Consider the following 21,162-nt stretch of genomic DNA (forward strand, 5'->3'; position numbering starts at 1 on the left):
AGAAATAAATAAAAATAAAAATAAATAAATTAAATAAAATAGTACACATGAACGTAATATTTTAATCAATGAAAGAAAGTACATTATTTTGTCTGTAGTTTGTATTTCACTAATACACATACGATACAATGTTGTATTCTACGTTGTTCTATGAGATAATAATAAGAAATCCTATTATTATAGTACTGACATAGCATTAACCTGGCAATTTTATTCATTTTTTTAATGTCAATTGTCTTAACAGCTTGGGTAATAACATCACCTCTGTGTGATACGATACGTATACTAATAAAACAAAAACAACTAATGTTAAGATTTTATTTTTGTTTACTATCATTGTGATTTCTATAATATTTATCCGAAAATATTCGGGATATAACAAGGTATAGGTAAAAGTATACATCTAGTTAGCATAACAAAGATCAAATAATGAAATAAAATATCATTAAAGTACTCATAATTCATCACAACACGATATAATTATTTAATTCAAATATACAACATCATAAATTATCATCTACACTATCACACATACAACAAATGTGCCCAGATATGGTAGTGATATGACGTCATCGTGTCCATATATGTTTGGTAGTGTAGACATAGCTTTACATCATTATAATTGCTATCATCCTCATCATCACCATTGCTAAAATCATCATCATATTCATACTCAGCACCAATACTATTAGTGACGCAACACTCACATTTAGATTCTCGAAAACCCATCACCAAAATAGCCATGCTAATTTGCATAATTGTAAAAGCAGACAATGTTTACGTACCTCAATAAATGTCATTTTAACACATATTGCAACAATCATGGGTTTAGCTCTTAAATATAAGTATATTAGAACCCCTATTTGGGGGACACATTGGGGGACACATTCGAGGCCCAGCCAAGTGTCCGGGCCATTCATAATGCTGATCCCCGAATAGGGTCGGCCGTAGTTTTAAAACATATATTTCGCGTTCGCATAGTTCTTTCACGGAAAAGTCGTGTCCTCTTAATAGAAGTGTTCCCTTAATAAAGGTATCGCTAGATAGATTTTACTATGAACATCATCAAATAAATCATAATATCATGTAACGTCAAACTGTCATTACAATGACATCTTCATCGTCTTCATCGTCTTGTAGTTGTTGCATATGAGGTATATTGTTCGTATCATCTTTGACTTCTATAACAGTTAACAAAGACGAAGAGAAAGAAGAATCACTAGAGGGTGAAACACCTCCACACTCATCGCGATACGTCGGGGGTGAGTAGTTTGGAACACCCGACAAACCTTCTATACTGGAATCATCTAGATCTTTGGAAGCTCTTTGTACTAGAGTTGTTGAACCAGCAGCACTACCATTCTCCAGATCTGAAGACTCTCCAGGGTCGTCTGTGCTGGATTGAGAATCATCCTCTAATTGGACCTCGGATAATGTTGGTTGTTCAAAGAAAGAAAACGATCTTATCAATAGTTTTGGTTTGTGAACACGTGATAAGTTGTTTTGTGCTTGGTATAAACTCCCGGATGAAAAGTATGATGAAGTTCCATGGAAAGAGCGCGAAGAACTGACTCTGGTCGTCTGCTGAGCTGACGAGGGACGATAAGAATAATACGAAGTGGATGCCGTAACTCGGCATACACGTTTGTCTAGGTCTTGGATAAGAATGTTGAGAGAGTCGTAGGATGGAGGGGGAGCTTCTCCCTCGTGTGCCGTCGAGAAGCTGAACGACGATACCGTACGTGATGACAACGCCTCGTTGTAAGATGGCGGATGATCACTTTCTTCTAAATCATCACTTATGTTATCACTTGAACCTTTGAAAGAAGAAGAAAATGTATGTTAAAAACATGAAACGGTAAAGGTAATGGTTCTCTATTCTTTGGTTGGTTACACCCGTACTTTGACGGCCGGATCGATTACCTATCATACTCTTTTACATTACAATAATATAATATAAAATAAAACATTAATACAATAAAATTATAATAAAACAATATGAAAAAGTACAATTATTGTATAATTTTATGAATGTGGTAAATACCTCGGCAAGATATTTACGTTCTTGATAGAATTATGCAAGCTTTGGTTTGGAAATTGTTACTGTTAATAAAATTTCCCATTTATTCACATCTATTACGTATAATTCCCATGTAAGCAAAACGTTATTACATTCAAGAATTAATAGGAAGCCCGGAAATATAAATTCTTTTTTCTCTCGAAGAAATTGGAAACGTTTTCATCCAGGCTTTTAATAATATAACTGCTACTTATTGGAGCAATCATGAGAAATCTCTTTGGAATAATTTAAGTCGTTTAGGACTAAACAGAAAACGAATGGGTGCTTTAGAAACATCCGATCCAGATCAATATCTTTAAACAGTTTCTGCTCCCACTTTGAAACCAAGTCGAAAATCTTGATGTGCCCATATATGGACATGATGATGTTATATCACAACCGTATTTAAGCATATCACTACCATGTTTGGGCACGTCACACTTTTTCTTGTCAAACTAGTTTGATAGTGCATAGATAAGGCTTTAGATTTGGACAGGCGGATTTCTAGAATCAATATCCAAGTACAGCTAATAAATGCAAAATGGCGTCATATTATTATTGATTGATATTGATGGAAAATAAACATACTGTACATAGAATTGTTTTTGTATCGAAACATTATTGGCATAAATGAATAATGATCAATATCAATAATAGCAATTACAATAACAACGATACTGTAGTAATATTTAATAATCAAACATTGTACTGTGCGCACACGACGCAAAAAAACAATTCAAGACGCACAATGTTGAGAAGGCATGACAATGATACCAACAATAACACTATAAAAAGAAAGCTCTGAATAATGTATATGAGCACAGAAACTGCTACGACAGTTACATTCTAAGCCCGTACAATCTTAATTGAATTCAATTATACGTTTATTAATTCTTTTATTTGCTCTTCAATCAATAACGAGCTGAGACGAGCAGTAAGTGGTTCGTTGCCTTGCAGTGTGCCTAAATAAACAACGTTAATAGAATAAATGAATGCAGCACAGACGGCAGAACATCAGCTTGTATTCTATGACGTGTCCATTCATTTTACGAAAACTTCGTATCATAATAAGTTACCTGCGCTGTTGTAGCGTCGCGCGCGAGGGTAGGTTGATTCTTTCTTAATCTTAAATGTACGAGATGAAGAGACACTTTCTTAAAGAAGAGCAAAACAATTCACTCTCTTAGAGTGAGTGATCACTCTTTTTAGGTGTGTGCTTTAAGGACCACTCTAAAAAGAGTGAAATTTACTCTAGTTACCGATTTCCATTACATAGAGTGAACTACTCTTTCATCGTTTCAGACAATTTTAATCACTCTTGAAGAGTGAAAACTATTTTCACTCGTTTATTATGAGAGTAATACAATCGGTGTGTTTATGGTCCACAACTTCATTATGAATGAAATTCAACGCAATAAAGAAGAATCATGTCGATACTTGAAATATTTAAGATTGATAGATAGACCTATACACAAATTTATACAAAATTAATAGAGGACCATCTCAGAAACAGAAACACAAAAATACAGTCAATATTGTAAACAAAAGTAATTATATATTATTGTGGGGTATCATAAATATATTTTATGGGTTTTGGGAAGAGCAGTGTGAAAAGGGGTGTCCTAGAAAACTGAGATCTGAATTTTCTAGACACCTCGAGAAAAGGTATTATTATTTATTTAACCACACAAACAACACTACAGTAATTCATGAAATATGTAAAATTACCAAAATAAAACACAATACAATCTATCAAGATAAAGAGGATACGGTATTGTTGATGGGATGCGTCGTTAATAACGGTACAAATAGCACACTGCTTACCGTTGCTTGTGTTGTCTGAACGTCCTCCTCCTAAACACGTTTCACTATATAGATAACACGGCAACCAAACTAACATAAACACTATAGTAGCACCAGTTAAAATCCCTACGAACGTAGAGTTCGGCATATCGGATTCGTTTGTCGGTTGTACAACCGAGTTCGGTGATTTCCACGGGGGACCTCTTTGTGAGAAAACTGTTCGATTTCTCAACGGGCGACGATACACCTGAATAAAAGGCGTTGTAGGTGAAAATGTAACACCCTTGCTTATTGCAGTGTAGTGGTCGTTTACCTCAGGTGACGGTCGAGGATGTGGATTGGTGTTAATTTTCGCACCAGATGCGAGTGTATGCTTACTTTTCTTGTATGAATCCTTTACACCGTTATCTGTAATATAAGAATTGGAACATATTTATCATGTTAAAGGATAAAGTTGTTAGAACACCCAGTAACATAACATTACAGACATTATCACGATTAATATTAATGATGGAGATACGAATTTCCATGAAACATTTCCCCAAAACCTCGCTTTTTAAAACTTGCATGTTTTTAGTTCACTGTTGGCGTGAGGAATTAAAAAAAAGCGAATTAAAAAAAAAAAGAAAAAAAATAGAAAAAAAAAGTGTTGGGGGGGGGGGTGTAGGGGATTGAAGAAACTTGCCCATAGTTATAATACCTACGAATTAGAAAACACAACCGATAGAAACTTGTGCATTTTTCAGCAGACATCATTAATACATCAATATGATTACTTTGTGAGATAATTGCCTAATGGTCTATTACTGCAAAAGGTTAATCTTCAATTAAGGTTCAAATGTGACAACAATGACATTTATGATCTAAGCCATTAGTGATATTTAACTGTACATAGCACATACAAAACAAACGTAATAGCTCTACCTAATGCATGCAATCACGAAAAGATTGCCTAATTGTACTAAATTGCTTTAGATATTATAAAAAAATATTGAACAGAAACAATACCCACGAAGGGGACAAAGTAAACTTACGCCATGGTCTGTATTTATTGTGTTTTTTTATGTCGGCGTTTTGATTTTTTTTGGAAAATACCACATTGTTCAACACATTTTTCGACGATCGTTGGAGCTAGCACGTTGTACCGCGCGGGTCCGATTTTTAGCAGGAAGTAGCTGCTAAACGGTTACGTAATCGACTCCTCGCGGAATATTGTTGACACACATATTTTACGCGTACAAGGGTTGATGTATTCTCAATGGCACTATTTGCAACGGCAAACGCAATATGTGCCAAAATATCTTGTTACTCATTACGATCTACAACCTAGACTAGGGGTTGGGGGACAAGGTTGTGGTCGGTGGAACCATGTCAAAATCAAGTATTTAGTTATTGCTATTCTATACAATATAACTATTTTTGGACATTGCCCCGAAGAATTTTCAAGACACTTTTCGAACCACTAATCGGTAACCTACTTATTTCTTTTTTATTTATTTCAAAACATATTTATACAGGATAAAAAAACATATCAGATATCAGGAATAGATATTGCACCTGTTTTACGTATAGTCCTGCTTTTTAAAGCAATATATTAAAAAACATTAAAAAAAAAGACATTAAAAAAAACAAAAAAACTGTAAAATTACAATATACGATACCAAAATAAAAATGTCCTATCAGGGCGATTTAAATCACCCAGATATAAAGGCTAAAATAAACGTGGGTGAAAGACAATTGCGCACGTAAAATAATGGACAGAGACGATTAATGTGTACTAACGTACCTTGAATCCATTTCTTGCTGAACATATATGGATTTGATTGATGGTTAGTACCGGCTAATACCAACTCTATAAAACATCCTTTAAATACAAAGAAAACAATAGGATGATCATTTAAATCAATCAGATCTATTCAATCATTTTTATTAATCAATTGGCAATATAATCATCATTGTTATATTGATTCATTTCAATTGTAAACATAGGATGCAGAAATAGACCAACCAACTTTTAAATGTATTGGTCTATCTTAAAGATGTATTGTTCCCAAAAACATGAAAAATGAAGATTAATAAAATCAGTTATTAATAGGCCAGTTTGCAGTTTAAAGTTACCGTATTCACTTCTGTAGAAAAAAAAACCCTAAATAAATCAAAAGACAAAATAAACTTAATTTTTACCAAAACTCATCATCTGACAGGCAATTTAAGTATTTTTTTGCTTTTTTAAAGGTAAATGACTTTGTTTTCGATCCAGTTTTGGTCAAGGTGAATAACTATTATGTGACATTAAAATGACATATTCAACAAAACAAATTCCTAAAATTATTTTTCAAGGGGACAATATATCTTTGAATAATACTTATAAAGAAAATAATAATCAAGTAATCGGTCACATTCATACTTACCAAGAAATATAAACGTCCAATTGCCTATATCCATGGTGGTTCCCTCCTCCACAGTACATGAAAAGGGAATGACTGAATCCTTACTCCTTAATGCGCCTTATTACTCCAACGTGTGAAAGCCTACTACACATTTCCCGGTGTTGTCACAATATCGATCATATCAGTGTGAACTGTAACAAGGAATAATATCACTTTATTAATTTTGATTTTGTCCATAGAAGCTATGGAAACTGTACATAGATTAGTGTTATTTCACATTAGGTTAGCCGGGATGCTAACGTTTTAGAAGAATGAAAGTTATACTTTGACGATATCATTTCTTCACTTTAAAATGAGATATTAACTCACCACGGGACTTTCGGGTATCCAACACTGATAATCTGGGTTAAAAAGAAACAAACATCGTATTAAATCATTGTCATGTGAAAGGGGCTTAAGAGCGATAAATGTGAACCGCATCTAAATGTACGTCTATGAGGCGATTTAATGTTAGCAAAGAGAGCATTTAGCCTAGCTACTGTATTTACGTACCTGCACTATAGTAGCTTACATCACCTCAGAAGCAACCTTCATATATCCAATCACTTATGATAACGATTAACTCAGCCTAAGCATTTAGGTGTCATAATAATTAATATCAAAAGCCTACTTAAACTCTTTAGGTAAAATTGAGGGCGCACTTACAGTTTAAAACTTTATCATGTTTTGTGATTTTCAGTTTCATTTTCATCATGTACACCTAATGCACACCAAACTATAAGACTTCTATTTCATACTAAAATCGTTTTTCCCAAGTAAAAACTTCACCTTTAAATTAAAACATTTTTGAAAATTACACAAACTTGTTAAAAATTCTCATTTAAACCAAAAAAAAAAAAAAACTTTGTTCTCAATTACACAAAATGGTTGGAAATTCACCTTTAAAGAAAAAAAGAAACATTTCAAAATTCACCTTTAAACAAACAAAAAAACATTATTCTCAAGTACTGAAAATTGTTGAAAATTCATCTTTAAATAAAAACATTGTTCTCAAGTACAGGTATACACAATTTTGGAAAATCATCACATTTCAACAACAAAAATTGTTCTCAAGTACAAACATTGGTGAAAATTCACCTTTAAACCAAATCATTTCTCTCAAGTACACCTTTAAACAAAAACAAAAACACATTATTCTCAAATACATTAAATTGTAAAAACTTTTCTTTTGTCTTAAGAGATTTTATTTCAAAAGTAGGGGAACGTTCTCCTAGATAATATTTCTTCTAATGCATAATTAGAAAATATGTGAAACATAAACGTAATAAAAAATATTTACATTCAATTTTTGTAATTATAATTAGTAATACAATACAATGTGAATCAACTTTTACGTAAAAAAAATAATAATAACCTCTGACCTTCCACACAATTTTTTCTGCATAATTACAAGACCCTGTCTTTATAAGATACATCCATTAATAAAAAAAAAATAGTAAAAAATCATAGTAACATAAATATTGTTCGGCACCTTTATAAGACGGTTAAAATTATGTAACGCGTTCACACTGTAAAATATAATAAAATTCCTGAAACATTTTAACATTTTCTTGTTTATACATGCATTTACACTGCTTTCACAAAACATGACAATACACAGTTTCTCTAAGAAAATAAATAACGTATGAACATAAAAGAAATAAAAATATATTTTATTTCCCCTATGGTACAACAACAAATATTCGCATATATTGCGATTAGCTTTTAAAAAAACACTAAAACACTTTCTAATAAAAAAATTTAAAATTATCTTTACATCTCTCATTTTTTAAATTTGTCTGTATTTGAAATTTTTCCTGCAATTTATTCTCAAATAGGATAAAAAATAATAAATCAAGCTTTTAAAGTTATTCTTTACAATTTATGATAAACAAATTAATTTAGGCCAAATATCCTATTCAATAAGTAGTTAATTCCAATGCTTTATTATAGCAATAATAATAAATATATAAGTTGCAAATGTATATTAATATTCAATCAGTATTTTTTTAACTTTTTAAATCTAAAAGAGTTCCTGGTGTTTCTCTCTGTAATTGAGGTAAATCTACCCAAATTAATTTTATTTAATACAGCGTAAAAAAAACATAATCTACATCAATAAATATGGAATATAACTATTGCACTAACACTACTTCTTTTTAACCTACATTCCATGACATTAGCTTTCTAACAAATCCCAAACCACCCTTACATCTACCTTTTCCATTTACAACCCCCACCCTCCCCCTCCTTCCTCAATATCCCCAACACCAGTACCATGTCACTTTTTCGATACACAGAATGAATTTTATGTGTACCTTCAACTAAAAATGTATCTGTATTCTCAATTTTAATTTAAATCACTATTTTATTATAAATTTAATAAATTATTTAATAAATTATTCATCAAGACCCTACTAATAAATAGTTCCTTCAAAATCAATGGTCCTTTAATTTAATATCTTGCAAATTTAACCATGAACAATTTTATTAATGATTTAATCTCCAAATATTTTAATATTCATCTCTATTGTTACCATACACTAAATGTTCAGCTTTCACTAAATAAACGGACTCTTTTCTTTATATTTTTAAATAATAATTAAAACACGCTCAGTTGGTGATGAGAAACTAACAAATGAAGTTTGGCACGAGGATTTGGTGGGATAGAATCATACACACACATTGAAATATTTGATAATATAAAAATATAACAAATAAAAACACATATTCGGAAGACGCATAGGCCTACTTGTACAAAAGTTACCAAAGGGCATTGACCTTCTAAAATAAGCAGCTCTCTTTAAAAAATATTTGATTCCAACAGAAACAAAATTGACAAAATTTAGCACCAATTACGTATATAGAATACCATGTTAAGGTTTTTTTTGCACAATTTTTGTGACACATTCATTAAAAAAGAAAACATTAATTTTTTTAAACTGATAAAATCCTTTTTTGGTATCAGTCCTATTCTGATAATTCATCAAAATTATGAAATTTTTTAACCTGATCGCTTTCTAAATTTGTACACAGTTTTTCTTGCTAGAACTCAAATATTTATTCTTCAGAAAATAATATATTACGGATTTGACACAACTTCAATTATGTCACAATAATTAGTATTTTGTAGTTAATCTACTACTATGCATCTTTTCAAAAATTAAATAAGTCTAATATTAATTTATGTTTCTTCATCTTCAACCGATTCTATATAATAAAAATTCATTTTCACAAAAAGAAGGTAGCACCCATCCAATATATGTATAGTATATACAAATAAATAATTACCAGAAAAATGGTCTTAATATTTTTGTCATAATTAGTAACATTAATTAATAATTCATTAATATATTGGTCCAGAAAAATTCATGAATACATTCTATCACCAAATAATTCACAACTTAGGTAAGCAGATACCTAAAAAAAATGTTTAAATAATATAGACAGACATAATTATTATATACCGTACATCAAATTTAAAAAAATTTAAAAGTTTTTGATTATTATTAAATTAAACATCATACGACTAGTTATTACATAATACAAATGGCAAGTTGTTTTATGATGACATTGTTAATTAAGTTACTGTTTACAATCTAATAATACAAAAACAGAATAATGACATATAAAGAAGTTACACCAGTGACAAGGACCACAACTTAAAAACTAACATTTTGCTTTTTATGCATGATAAACCTTCCAAACTTGTATGTCGCCCTCTATTCAGAGCCATACCATTTTGCATAAACATAAATTTCATATCGAAATATTAGTTTCTGAATTTAATATTTAAATACAAACATTGCTTAGCTTTCCATACAAAACAGGTTTTTTTTAACAAAAAGTGGAACAAAAATATACTGAAATATTGTTATATCAACCAAAAAATTGTCTCCATTTAAATTTTTTTTAAGCCTCCAATAGTAGGTCTAGTGAAAATTAGTGATTAATACAGTATTTAAATTTCTGTCATAAAATAAATTAAGAACACATTATGTGACCTTTAACCTCTAAAATATCATAAAAATGATACAAAAATGTTCTAGAAGTAACTGTTAAGGTTCTGTGTTCCTGGTAGATTTTCCCGATTCCAAATATCATTAAAATTACCGAATCCGGGTCCGAGGATATTCTCAAGTGCGTGATCAAGATCAAATTCTAGGTTTTCGTTCGATTTAGCTGCGGTCGATTCATGTTTTAACGGCTGTTCAGGTTGTGGGTGTTCGTGGCTTAAACCATTCATAGCAACGATATCAGCTTGCACGCCGCTATCATTGCTCATGGGCGCTAGAACACAGTTTTCCTGGTTTTGGACCGTTCCATTCGTTGGTATTTTTGGAACAGCGCCACTACTAATTGTAAATTGTTGACGCTGGTCTACCTCTTGTACCGTGATTGGTTGACCTGTAAGCGATGTGCTACGGTCCAGCCTATTAGCATTATTCCCACCATTACGCATTGATTTTGGTTGAACAGTTGCGTATAGACCGCTATGTACAGATACAGGTTGCGGTTTACGCGTGGAGTTTATTTTAAATGGATGCTCTCTGGGTTGACTATAAACAGGTCCGTTATCATATGAACTCGCACTACGTTCTAATGTCTTATGGCCTCGCCCTAAACCAGGACGATAATGTAAATTTGATGCGTCCATTTGCACTCCTGTATCTCCATGCTCAGAGTTTGGTCTACCAGTCCTATTTTGATTGGAATGAGTAAAACTCGTGGTCGCATGAGTTTGAGGAGGACTATCAATACTAGCGTACAATCCATGTTCCGTTCTATCCCTTTCTAACGTTGGTATTCGTGTATAGCCGCCGTAACTCCTTTCTGTCGGATGACGACCATCCCGCTCTAAACTGTGATGTACACCGTTTTCAACTGGACGATATGTATGTCCATTTTCTGACGAAGCTCGTGAATTATCTTCACGGCTGCTCATATGAGGTGGCGGAGTGCTCCAAACCTGTGACGTAACTGTGACACGATTGTTATTGTGCTCTCGTCTTTGCAACGTGGATGTGGGAGTCATTGTTCTCCATAGTTCGTTAATATCCATTCGATCAGCCTCGTCAATACTTAAATGAACAGTCCTTGGCCGGGAACTGTCCGTACGGTCATTACCACTGCCGGTGGTAGATTGAGTGGCGCCTTAGGGAAGAACAAATAACGAGACATTATGTTAATTTATAGCATTAAATGAATTTAGAGCAAAATCATAGTGCCTGTCATAATATTGAAGGACTAATAAATGATTAGTTTTTCATTGCTACTGTTATTAAACTTTTAATAGACGTGATTGGTTTATATATTCAAAATATTATACTGATCATGTCATTAAAGATGTATTGTCCTCCAAAAATAATATTTAATATTAATATTAAAAATCAGACTCATTGTATAGTTTTTAGACGAAGTTAATCACTTCCATAGGAAAAAACCGAATTTTTTTAAAAAAAATACAGTTTTCTCTGGTAAATATTTTGTTATTTCGATACAATTTTTGGTCAAAGTAATTAACTAATATGTGACATAAAATGACATATTCAACAAAAAAAAAAAATTTTTTTCAGGGGCAGTATATCTTTAATGATGAATATGTAGAGATATTAAACTATTAGAGAGTCATGGAGATATCGAATATGGCTGTTGTATATTTTTGGCCAATTAGATACTCCAGTTTATAGCCACGCCCACTATACGAGAGCATATCACTTGAGCTTCTACCTAGTCAACTCTGTAGTATTTTAGTAATATCTCTATGTGATAATTCTAGTAGTTTTCTTACCACAGTCAGATGTTGAAGTAACACTTTTTACTTTTTTCTTTAATTTCTTATTTTTCATTTTCAGATCAACAATGAAAAAAAGCATTGCTAATATTATGCCTACACATACACCCAATACAACGTACAATATGAACTCCTCTTTATTTTCTGGAAAAAAAAGAGAAGATAATTAGTTGTCTACAATTTTTTTCAGTAAATATGTAATGTATTCAACATTGAAAAATAAGTTGTTCCATTAGAACATAAAATGAAGTGTTTATACAGTTATTAACAAAAAAAAAATCACATGCTTTCTGTTAATAAATAAGGTCAAAAAGGTTATTCATATATAAAAATCATTATAATAATTTGAGAAAGTTCACATAATTTTAAATTCTATCTTTAATATTCCTAATGCATTACAGTATGAAAACCTGATATATTGCAATAGTTTAAAGCTTAAGCGCATCGTAAGTAATTTGACCAATAATTACGTAATGAATCACATGAACTATTGTATGTAATTGGTCAACAGATTTGTCTTAGGCCTATTAAAGTTGTTGTGTTGGAAACCAAGCTGAAACCAAGCTCTGTCTACACTATTATCAAACTTGCGGTGCACTTAAGTTTTAAACTATTGCAATATATCAGGTTATCGGAGTGGAGTTGTGGCTTGGTGGTTATGATGCTTGCTACCACTTCAAGTGTCCTGGGTTCAAGTCCCGTCACATGTCAGGATTTTTTCTAAGGACAAAATTACAACTCCACTCCCAAAGACTTGTAATAAGACTTTGTTTATGTAAAGCATCTTGTGTATATGTTTGTCTTGTGAACCTCTGAGGGTCCCTAATGATCAGCAATTGCTGGATGGATCACCCTCATTAAATATATTACAAAAAAAAATATGGTAGTGGTATACTTTAATATGATAGTGATATGACATCATTATATGTTCATATATCACTTTTTTTTTTGTCACATAAAGTTTGATAGCGTAGACAGAGCTTTAGGGTGGCTGGAAAAACTTACTTGCAACATGTCCATATAATGAAAAGAAACTAGTGATGAAGCCTGTACTCAAGTCCGGACCATCTTTAGAAGCACCAGTGTCCAAGCCTGTGCCGTTAACACTTATCGCTGAATCTGTAGTATTCTCACCCATCTTTCCTCTGGGCCAGTTGGATACTTTTGGAGGGTATATGTTAATATCGGGGCCTAGAGAATCACTTCCCTCGGTGTGTGCGTGCTCAATTGCGCCTGTAAGGAATGACACATATAAAGAATAATGAAACAGATGCATACAGACATCAGATGTCAAATTATTAGTAATATTGAAAATATGAAGCATGATGACTAATACTGTAGGAATATTCTAATATTCATCACTCATTTTGAGAATTTACAACCAAAAATCAAAATAGCAATGGATACTTTTATAAGAAGAATACATTAGCAATAGAAGAAATGAGAAAAACAACTCAAAGCTTATTACGGCCGAGTGTGCTTGAGTATAATTATAGTCTCTATTTTAGGTTAAATTTGATCACAAAACTTGGGTAACTCCATCGTAATCCAAGTATATTGCAAACCTACGCGAAATTCCATACCCACACCTGCCGGGAAAATACTTAGTTGTATTCAATACTATTATATAATTTCTCCATGTTTTATTATTATTCGTAATCAGAACAATAAAGAAATATATTTTAATTGAAAAACAAAAAACAACTCCATTTCACTTTTGGCAAAATAAATAAAAACCAATCGGCAAAGAGCATTTTGCAATTAAACGAAGTCAAACAGATTAACTGTGTGTACAGGAGTGCTCTAAGATAGATAAAGCGCTGAGATATCGAGAAAATGATATAGTATTAACCTAGCATTTACAATAACTAACACACTCGGTACTTAAGAACGGCAAATGAAAGTCTGCACATAAGCAAAGTGATTCAGCTTTCAAAGTAAAGTGAATATAATCAATAAAGCTATTTTACAATTTCACATTTTTTGATTTGCATTAAATGTAATTGATTTTGTTAAACTGGGCCAAATCAACATTACAGACTGTTTTCTTTGTGTTTCTGCATTGTACACGAGGAAAACAGGAGCCTGAGATACTTTGATCTTGTGTTGCAGGCAGACTTTCAATTTGTATTTTTTCGGTTGTACCAATTAGGCTGACCGGTTTCATCGGTACAAACTTTCATTTTATCATTTGCTAAAAACCACACCCAAATGCAAAGTAATTCATAAAGATATAGCATACAACTTCCCACTTTTAACCTCCTTTCTAAAATTTTTATCCATGTTTTAAATCTACATTAAAACGCAGGAAGAAGGGGAGAAAAGAAATATACTTTGAAATAAGTAAGTACTTGATATACATTCATCACACAGATACAGTAAAATATAAGATTTAGCATTTACCACAGAGCAATGATTAAACAAGCAAAGATAGCCAATATATTAAAGTCACGCACTAAGCAGCATCGCTAGATGCGATCTGACGATAAGTTATGCTGATTTGATGGCAAGATCGTTGCAAACATCAAGAAGAAGGTACACGTATTGAAGTAAAGAGGTACTTGAGCAGTGTAAGATAAATCAACTCAACTACACAAGTACATAATAAATGAAAATTGCCTGGCATGAAGAAGACTATTAAAATTTGTATTTCACACTGTCCATGCATATGGCATATTATGCTAATTTGCGACTTCAAATAAAATGCATAGTACTGTAGTAGATGATGGTAATCATAATTTTCTCCAGTTAATAATAATACTTGTATTAAAATTAGCAGTAATCGGCCAATTCTGCATATTAATTGGACTTATAATAATAGATAATAACATGCATACTATACTACTTCTTGAGAATGTATACTAGAGCTAATATATTATATCTATTCCTGTTTTTGTTATATATTTCTTGCCTTTAGGCCTATGGCTATATCATTTAAAATTTATAGTTTTTGCTATCACATTGAAAGCAGCCAACTTATAATTATGTTTTACTGGTAACCCAATATTTTCATATCAATTTATAACCTCATAAAATCGGAGGTTCACATCAGGATTTCCTTAATAACAATCATGTAGTGTTGTATTGCTAAAATCAAATAGTTGTATATTTTAAATGTAAGTTAAAACGTTTAACAAGTTACCTTGTTTAAAAGTCTAGACGCATTAAAACTATGTTGTCTCTGGGTGTGTTTCATTTTGTGGTAGTAATGTTGTGATTAGGTCACAACGCAGGAAACAGACCATGTATTTCCTTGGTTAATAAAACATAGGCCTATAGAATAACATTGTGTCTGAGTGGATCAAATGTTGTTTCTTTGTTGTTATAACCATCATATAGATAACATAAACGTTTACAGGGATCAAGGCAATCTAAAAGCGGAATGCTGAGCTACAGAGATCTAAGGGTTTATCAGTTCCACGATCATTAAAGGGTTATACGCCCCTTAATAGACACTGTGCGCCGCGAAGTGTATGTACATAGTACAGTACTATTGGTATTTGTCGCAGCCAGACAAGATCAAAGGACTGTTACTAAGTTCCTATCTTGGCAAGGTGAGCTCACCAGTGTCCTGTTGTTAGATTGCCTTGCATGGATTAAGCTTTTACTTCTGATCAGAGTTATATCAGAGGTAACGATGGTATAAATCCAGATCTCACAAACAAGCAGTTACATTGGATGGCATAACTCGGATATGATTTGAATCTGCGTAAGCGTGAATAGAACCACTTAACTCTTGTATAAGCTTTGGAATAGTTAAAATATATACAATTGTATATTAAGCTTTAAAAATCTAGTACATCGTATTTTGATCATCACATCACTGTAATGTCATGATCAATTGACATTTGGTAATGTTAAATAATACACCTTAAAGGTAAATGATGTCAGACAGTCTTTCCTGCCACTTTACAGGTAAACACTGTCTACTATGATGTCACATTTTAGGAATTCTCTCAAAATAATCTGCCAATCTGTAATGTGCCTGCTTGGGGATAGAATTAATGAAGCAGGTAGTCGACAACAGTGGGTCTCTCAAGTGATTTCCATTAAGGAGAGGATTAGGGGAAAAGCCTGTAATTTGCCAATTGCTAAGCTGGTCTAGGTTGTAATTGTGCTAAAACCTCAAAGGAAGTTGGTCACATTACTGACTGTATTATTTGTTGTTCAATCAGCTTGAATAAATAGGCCTACATATAGTTCCCAGATTTCCTTGTTTTTATCATTTCTATAATTTAATTAATTTCAGTATATCACCAGGTGGTTTAGAATTAGTTTTCTGCCTCTTAATTTATATTTCATACAATTTGTAAATATTACCAAAATTAATCATATTTATTAAAATTTCCAGGTGGTCTCTATGTTTAGCCCATTATCTCTCTAGTCTGAAGACTTGTACAGTTTTTAGAGTCCCAAGGCAATTTTTTCTTGTCTAAAAATTAACAATGCAGCTCCCATGATTGTATTGGTACACTTTACTCTATTTACCTCCTTGTCACGTCTGTATGTCAAAAATGTCTGGTGTGACATATTTTTCAAATGAATTGTAGGTCATAGACATACATGCAAAATGGCTTCTCTACATGTATAAATATATAAAGAGTAGAATTATACAAAATCTATAGAATGACCCATGCCATTACAGACTGACCCTAACTAACATGACCCACCTCAAAATTTCACCCACTTTTAATTTCAAGAGTTATGTGAATTTAAGACATTCAAACAACATATACCTAGTAGCCTAGAACCCCTCCTTAAGGACATCTCTATTACTGAAAAGAAATGAGGGACAATAACAAGATTTTGGCCAATCTGTATACAGGGGAAACCCCTATAAGAATGTTCTACTGTACTAACAAAGCAAATACATAATTTAACATACAAAATATTGCACACAAAAGCATTGCTATTGTAATTGACTATGTAAGAATTAAATTATCAAAAAAAAGCATAAAATATACTGTAGAGAACCAGTTACTAATACTAATTTTTTTAATGTAAAAAAAACACGTTATTTATGACAAATTTCATGCAGAAAAAAATCATGGACTCTTTGAAAGGAAATATCCACCCACTTTCATGTTCAGAAGTACCTTTCTAAAATTCTACCTATAGAAAAAAAAAACTATAATGAAAAAAAAAATACCTGTAATTGAAACAATCAGTACTGCTTATCTATTCAGAGCCAACAGCGAAGTGTTTTTTTTTACGCCATTTGACCATCTTAATATATAATCTACCAAGAACCACTTCCTAACTGTTCATCGTTTGATCTTTTTTATGTAAACATTCTACACTTTTACTGTGAAAAACACAATAATTACCTCCAGGAAAAGGAAGATAACAGATTTGATGTCACTTCTATTGGCTTAATTAAACAAAGTGTTTATTATCTTGTTATAAATGATCTTTTAGAAATGACCTAATTATCGATATTACTCCCTTATTTCAAGTAAGTATACTGTTTTATAGGATGATATTAGTGTGGGTAACGAGGAGCTTCCAACTCTTTAAATTATTGACCCCAGAATGACCCTTAGTGCTGTCTGAATACACCCCAAGATTTTAGAAAATTAAAAGTACAATTATTATATTATATAATAATTATATGTAATGCATATACAGTATGCAATTTATGACAAATATTTATGTAATAACTAATCACACGACATGGGTATAAAAAATACTTAATAGGCCTACCTTAAGGGGACAATATTGGGACACAAAAATAAAGGTTCCTACTTATTAAGTGTTTTCCCTGAATAGGACTGGTTGTTGTGTTAAAATGTATAATCTTGCCTTGTTCATTTCATAGGAAAATGTCCTCTTGAATAGGAGTGGCCCCTTCATAGACGTGTCTCAAAGAAGGGGTGCTATATACAGTGTTGTTATAAATACTACAGTAATTTAAATGTATTTTCTTTACTATGTAAGTGAATCTTAATATGATCATGAGATTCAGAATATAATAAATATGATAATGAAACAGAATGTATGAATTTCTACAAATTTAACTTTTCGCCTAATGTTCTATAATGTCATTTTGAATCTATCACGATCTGTTTACGATGTTGGTCACACACGCAAATCACATACACGGTAGCATCTTATCTTGCTTCCGCAGAGATAAGCATGTTCCAGGAAAAAATAATGTCTGCTAATGGTTTGCTGATCACTACAACATTTCCTGGCATTGTTGTATTAGTAAAGCACACTGCGTTTCAATTATACAGTAATGGCCGGCCAGAAAGGTTACAATAACCATTAAATGTAACAACATGACATCAAACAAAAATATATAAATGACAAATAATTTTGCACTTAATGGAGCGCCCAAAGTCTGCGCCGTAAAAGGGAAAGTAAAAAGTAAAATTAATAAAATCTAGAAGGAAAAAATGAGTTTATATTTTACATAAAGGAACAAAATGCAACCGTATGTCTCAAATTTGCGGTAGAGAGTGGGTAATTGAGGTGGATAAGGGTAAGGTGATGGGTGGTAGTTGTTGAGGTGGGGTGGTTGAGGTAGGGGAGAAAGTTCAATACAATGCATGCTGTCATTTTCAATTATCATAAACAAATTAATTTTTTCAACATCAATAGTATAAAAATATAAAATATATAAATAAATTACTATAAATATTTGAAAAATTTGTTTACAAGTTTATTAAACTTGTAAACACATTTTTCAAATATATATCTAGTTCATATAAATATAGATTAAATTCAAATTTTAAATGAATTTTCACCATCAAAAGATCTGAATGTTATTTATAAATTGAAATAAAAATATGTAAATAAATAAAGTAAAATATTTAGAAAAATAAGTTTAAAAGTTTAATGTATCTAGTTCCTAAAAATCCAGCTTAAACTCAGATTTGAAAATTACTTGTGAATAAAGCATTACAACCAGAAATACTGTGCAAACTTACTGAGTAAAAATACAAGAAATCAACAGAATTATTATCTCCAGATTCCATAAACCACTTCACCTTTTCTCAAAATCAGATAATTATATTAATATTATTAGTAAATATCAAACATACTATTATATATGTCAGTCAGAAAACGAAGTCTATTTACAAATAGTACGTAATCTCACTCTAATCCAATGATTGTTACGGACATCATCATTACCGTCATGACACTTTAAAAGTACGTAGTACACCGAAAGAGGAAGTAATTCTACCACGAATAACTTTTGATATTTCCTTTCATCCTTGGTAGGCCTACTAGTGGAATAGTTAGTAATGATATGGTAGCGATTAAAGATTATTAAATAGCTTTTAGATATCCTTCAAATAATCAACAATATTATCATATCTATTTCTTCTAAGGAAGTGTATTATTATGATTATAATATTATTGCATATCGTACAAGTATTATTATTAATGCGACTGTAAGTGGCTGATGACAAATATATCAAGGACTCGATTTGCGGGAATTTCATCATTTACGTAGAACATTAGAAGCGATATAGTATCATAGCAAAATGGTTCGTAAAGTGTGGTACGTATGGTGAGTGCAGCGACGGGTTCATGCCACAGCAATAGCCTTTTTCAATAATTACACTTAAGTGAGATACTGTACTTTCCTTAAATATAAATATTTAATTATTTCCCTTAAGGGGTTTTCACTTTTAAGCCTAAGTGTGATTGCTGAATACTAGGCCACCGGTCATGAGAAAATTGATATAATCAACTTTGTTAAAACAAATCCATTTTAGCAGGTTCCTGTCCCACATCACTAGTATCCATGTGGGCAATTTCCATTTATATTTAGCATGTTAATCTCACTGGGATTTTCAGACTCGTATCCTGGATGGACATACACTTTGACCGCCATTCCTAGTATATTCCTCATGGATTTTATTGTAATGCTATATAATTTTGTACATTTGCCAATAATGACAAAGAGGTATGCTGAAACTTCTTGAAAAGAGATTACACAATCACAAACTTTCCTCTTCAATTAAATTATTTTATTCTGTCAAGTAATCTGGCTCAAGCATTGTTTTGCTTGTCACATATATATAATAAAAAAATTAAAAATATGATAAAATGGATAAACTACAAACAATACAAAACCAAGGGATAAAATAACGAAACCTGCCCTATGCAACTAACATAGTGTAAACACGATAAAATTAACTTTTAGAAAGAATAGTGTAAAGCTACTCTGTCTACACTATCAAACTTTATGTCACAAAAAATATGATTTGCCCATGTACATGATAAAGTCATATCACTACAATATTTAAACATACAGCGCCTTTGATTTTGTACCTCGGTCGGTGAATTGACGCTTTATAAATATTGATAATAATAATAATACCACAACGATATTTGGGCATATCACACTTTTTTGGTCAAACTAGTCTGATAGTGTAGACAGAGCTTTATAGAAAAAATTAGTGTTAAAAGAGTAAAGCAAATAAGAGTGAAAAAAAAACTAAAATGAATGATACATTTACCTCTCTTACCTGGATCAATTGGTGTATAAGCCTCGTCCCTCGTCACAGGGCTAGGCGCATCCTCTTGCGTCCCAAATGTATCAGTTGGCGGAGTTTGTTGCTTCTTGGAAGATATGGGCATACCAGGAAACCTGTGAGGACGGTTGAAAACCTTTTTTGGAACTGAAAAATAAAAATTAAATTAAAAAACATTATTTAATATTATGTAATATATTTAATTTATTCTGAAATTGAAATTTTGGACAGTCATCTCTGCAAAGGGTCAAATAATTATTTGGTCAGCAAGACAAATATTTTGTTACCTATTTACCAAAGTGATCTAATGAACAAAAAACACACTGAATTAATAGCTCTTATCAAAAAATGAAAATGATAACCCCTTAAATACCATAGGCATAAAAAAAAAAATGTGCGATGTATGTTACCATAGCTGTCAACTATTTTTAAAACTCCCAAACAAAAAATTATTTGCTTTTTCCCTTGTTGGCAATATTTCAACACATAAACTTCCAATTAATATCTAGGGTCTTAAAAAATAACCATAACGCAGTTTCATCAAATTAAAGAGGTTGTCAAGGGCTTTATATAACCAACACACTATTC

The 21,162-nt window shown here is 31.8% G+C and overlaps 2 protein-coding genes across 3 annotated transcripts in view; both read right to left on the reverse strand.

Annotated features, from left to right (window-relative positions):
- Nucleotides 1–98: 98 nt before the first annotated feature.
- On the reverse strand, nt 99–6,885 carry LOC140054614 (uncharacterized). Of its 2 annotated transcripts, none has more exons than XM_072099671.1 (5): nt 6,622–6,885; nt 6,274–6,443; nt 5,649–5,726; nt 3,884–4,270; nt 99–1,817 (listed from the first exon to the last, which is right to left on the reverse strand). In XM_072099671.1, the coding sequence occupies exons 2-5, from the start codon at nt 6,305–6,307 to the stop codon at nt 1,093–1,095; spliced, it is 1,224 nt and encodes a 407-aa protein (XP_071955772.1). In that variant the 5' UTR covers nt 6,308–6,443; nt 6,622–6,885; the 3' UTR covers nt 99–1,092. The 2 variants fall into 2 exon arrangements, with proteins under 2 accessions (XP_071955772.1, XP_071955773.1); XM_072099672.1 differs by lacking the exon at nt 6,622–6,885 and adding an exon at nt 6,577–6,598.
- A 2,856-nt stretch (nt 6,886–9,741) lies between these two features.
- Nucleotides 9,742–21,162, reverse strand: part of LOC140054252 (uncharacterized) — a 68,827-nt gene continuing 57,406 nt past the window's right edge. The window contains exons 6-9 of the mRNA XM_072099171.1: nt 20,560–20,721; nt 13,091–13,318; nt 12,083–12,229; nt 9,742–11,445 (exon numbers count right to left, since the gene is read on the reverse strand). Of these exons, the coding sequence (XP_071955272.1) occupies nt 10,337–11,445; nt 12,083–12,229; nt 13,091–13,318; nt 20,560–20,721 (1,646 nt within the window). The 3' untranslated portion in view covers nt 9,742–10,336. The remainder of the gene's footprint in view (nt 11,446–12,082; nt 12,230–13,090; nt 13,319–20,559; nt 20,722–21,162) is intronic.

This window comes from Antedon mediterranea, chromosome 7 (genome assembly GCF_964355755.1).
Source record: "Antedon mediterranea chromosome 7, ecAntMedi1.1, whole genome shotgun sequence".
In the NCBI taxonomy this organism is placed as follows: Eukaryota; Metazoa; Echinodermata; class Crinoidea; order Comatulida; family Antedonidae; genus Antedon; species Antedon mediterranea.

What these genes read in the sequence shown, in the direction of transcription:
- LOC140054614 (XM_072099671.1), bottom strand. Translation starts at nt 6,307, where the DNA reads ATGGATATAGGCAATTGGACGTTTATATTTCTTG. An exon ending in TTGGACGTTTATATTTCTTG is followed by an intron (nt 5,727 to 6,273) that starts GTAAGTATGAAT and finishes TTGTATTTAAAG; the next exon opens with GATGTTTTATAGAGTTGGTA. An exon ending in CAGCAAGAAATGGATTCAAG is followed by an intron (nt 4,271 to 5,648) that starts GTACGTTAGTAC and finishes CTTATATTACAG; the next exon opens with ATAACGGTGTAAAGGATTCA.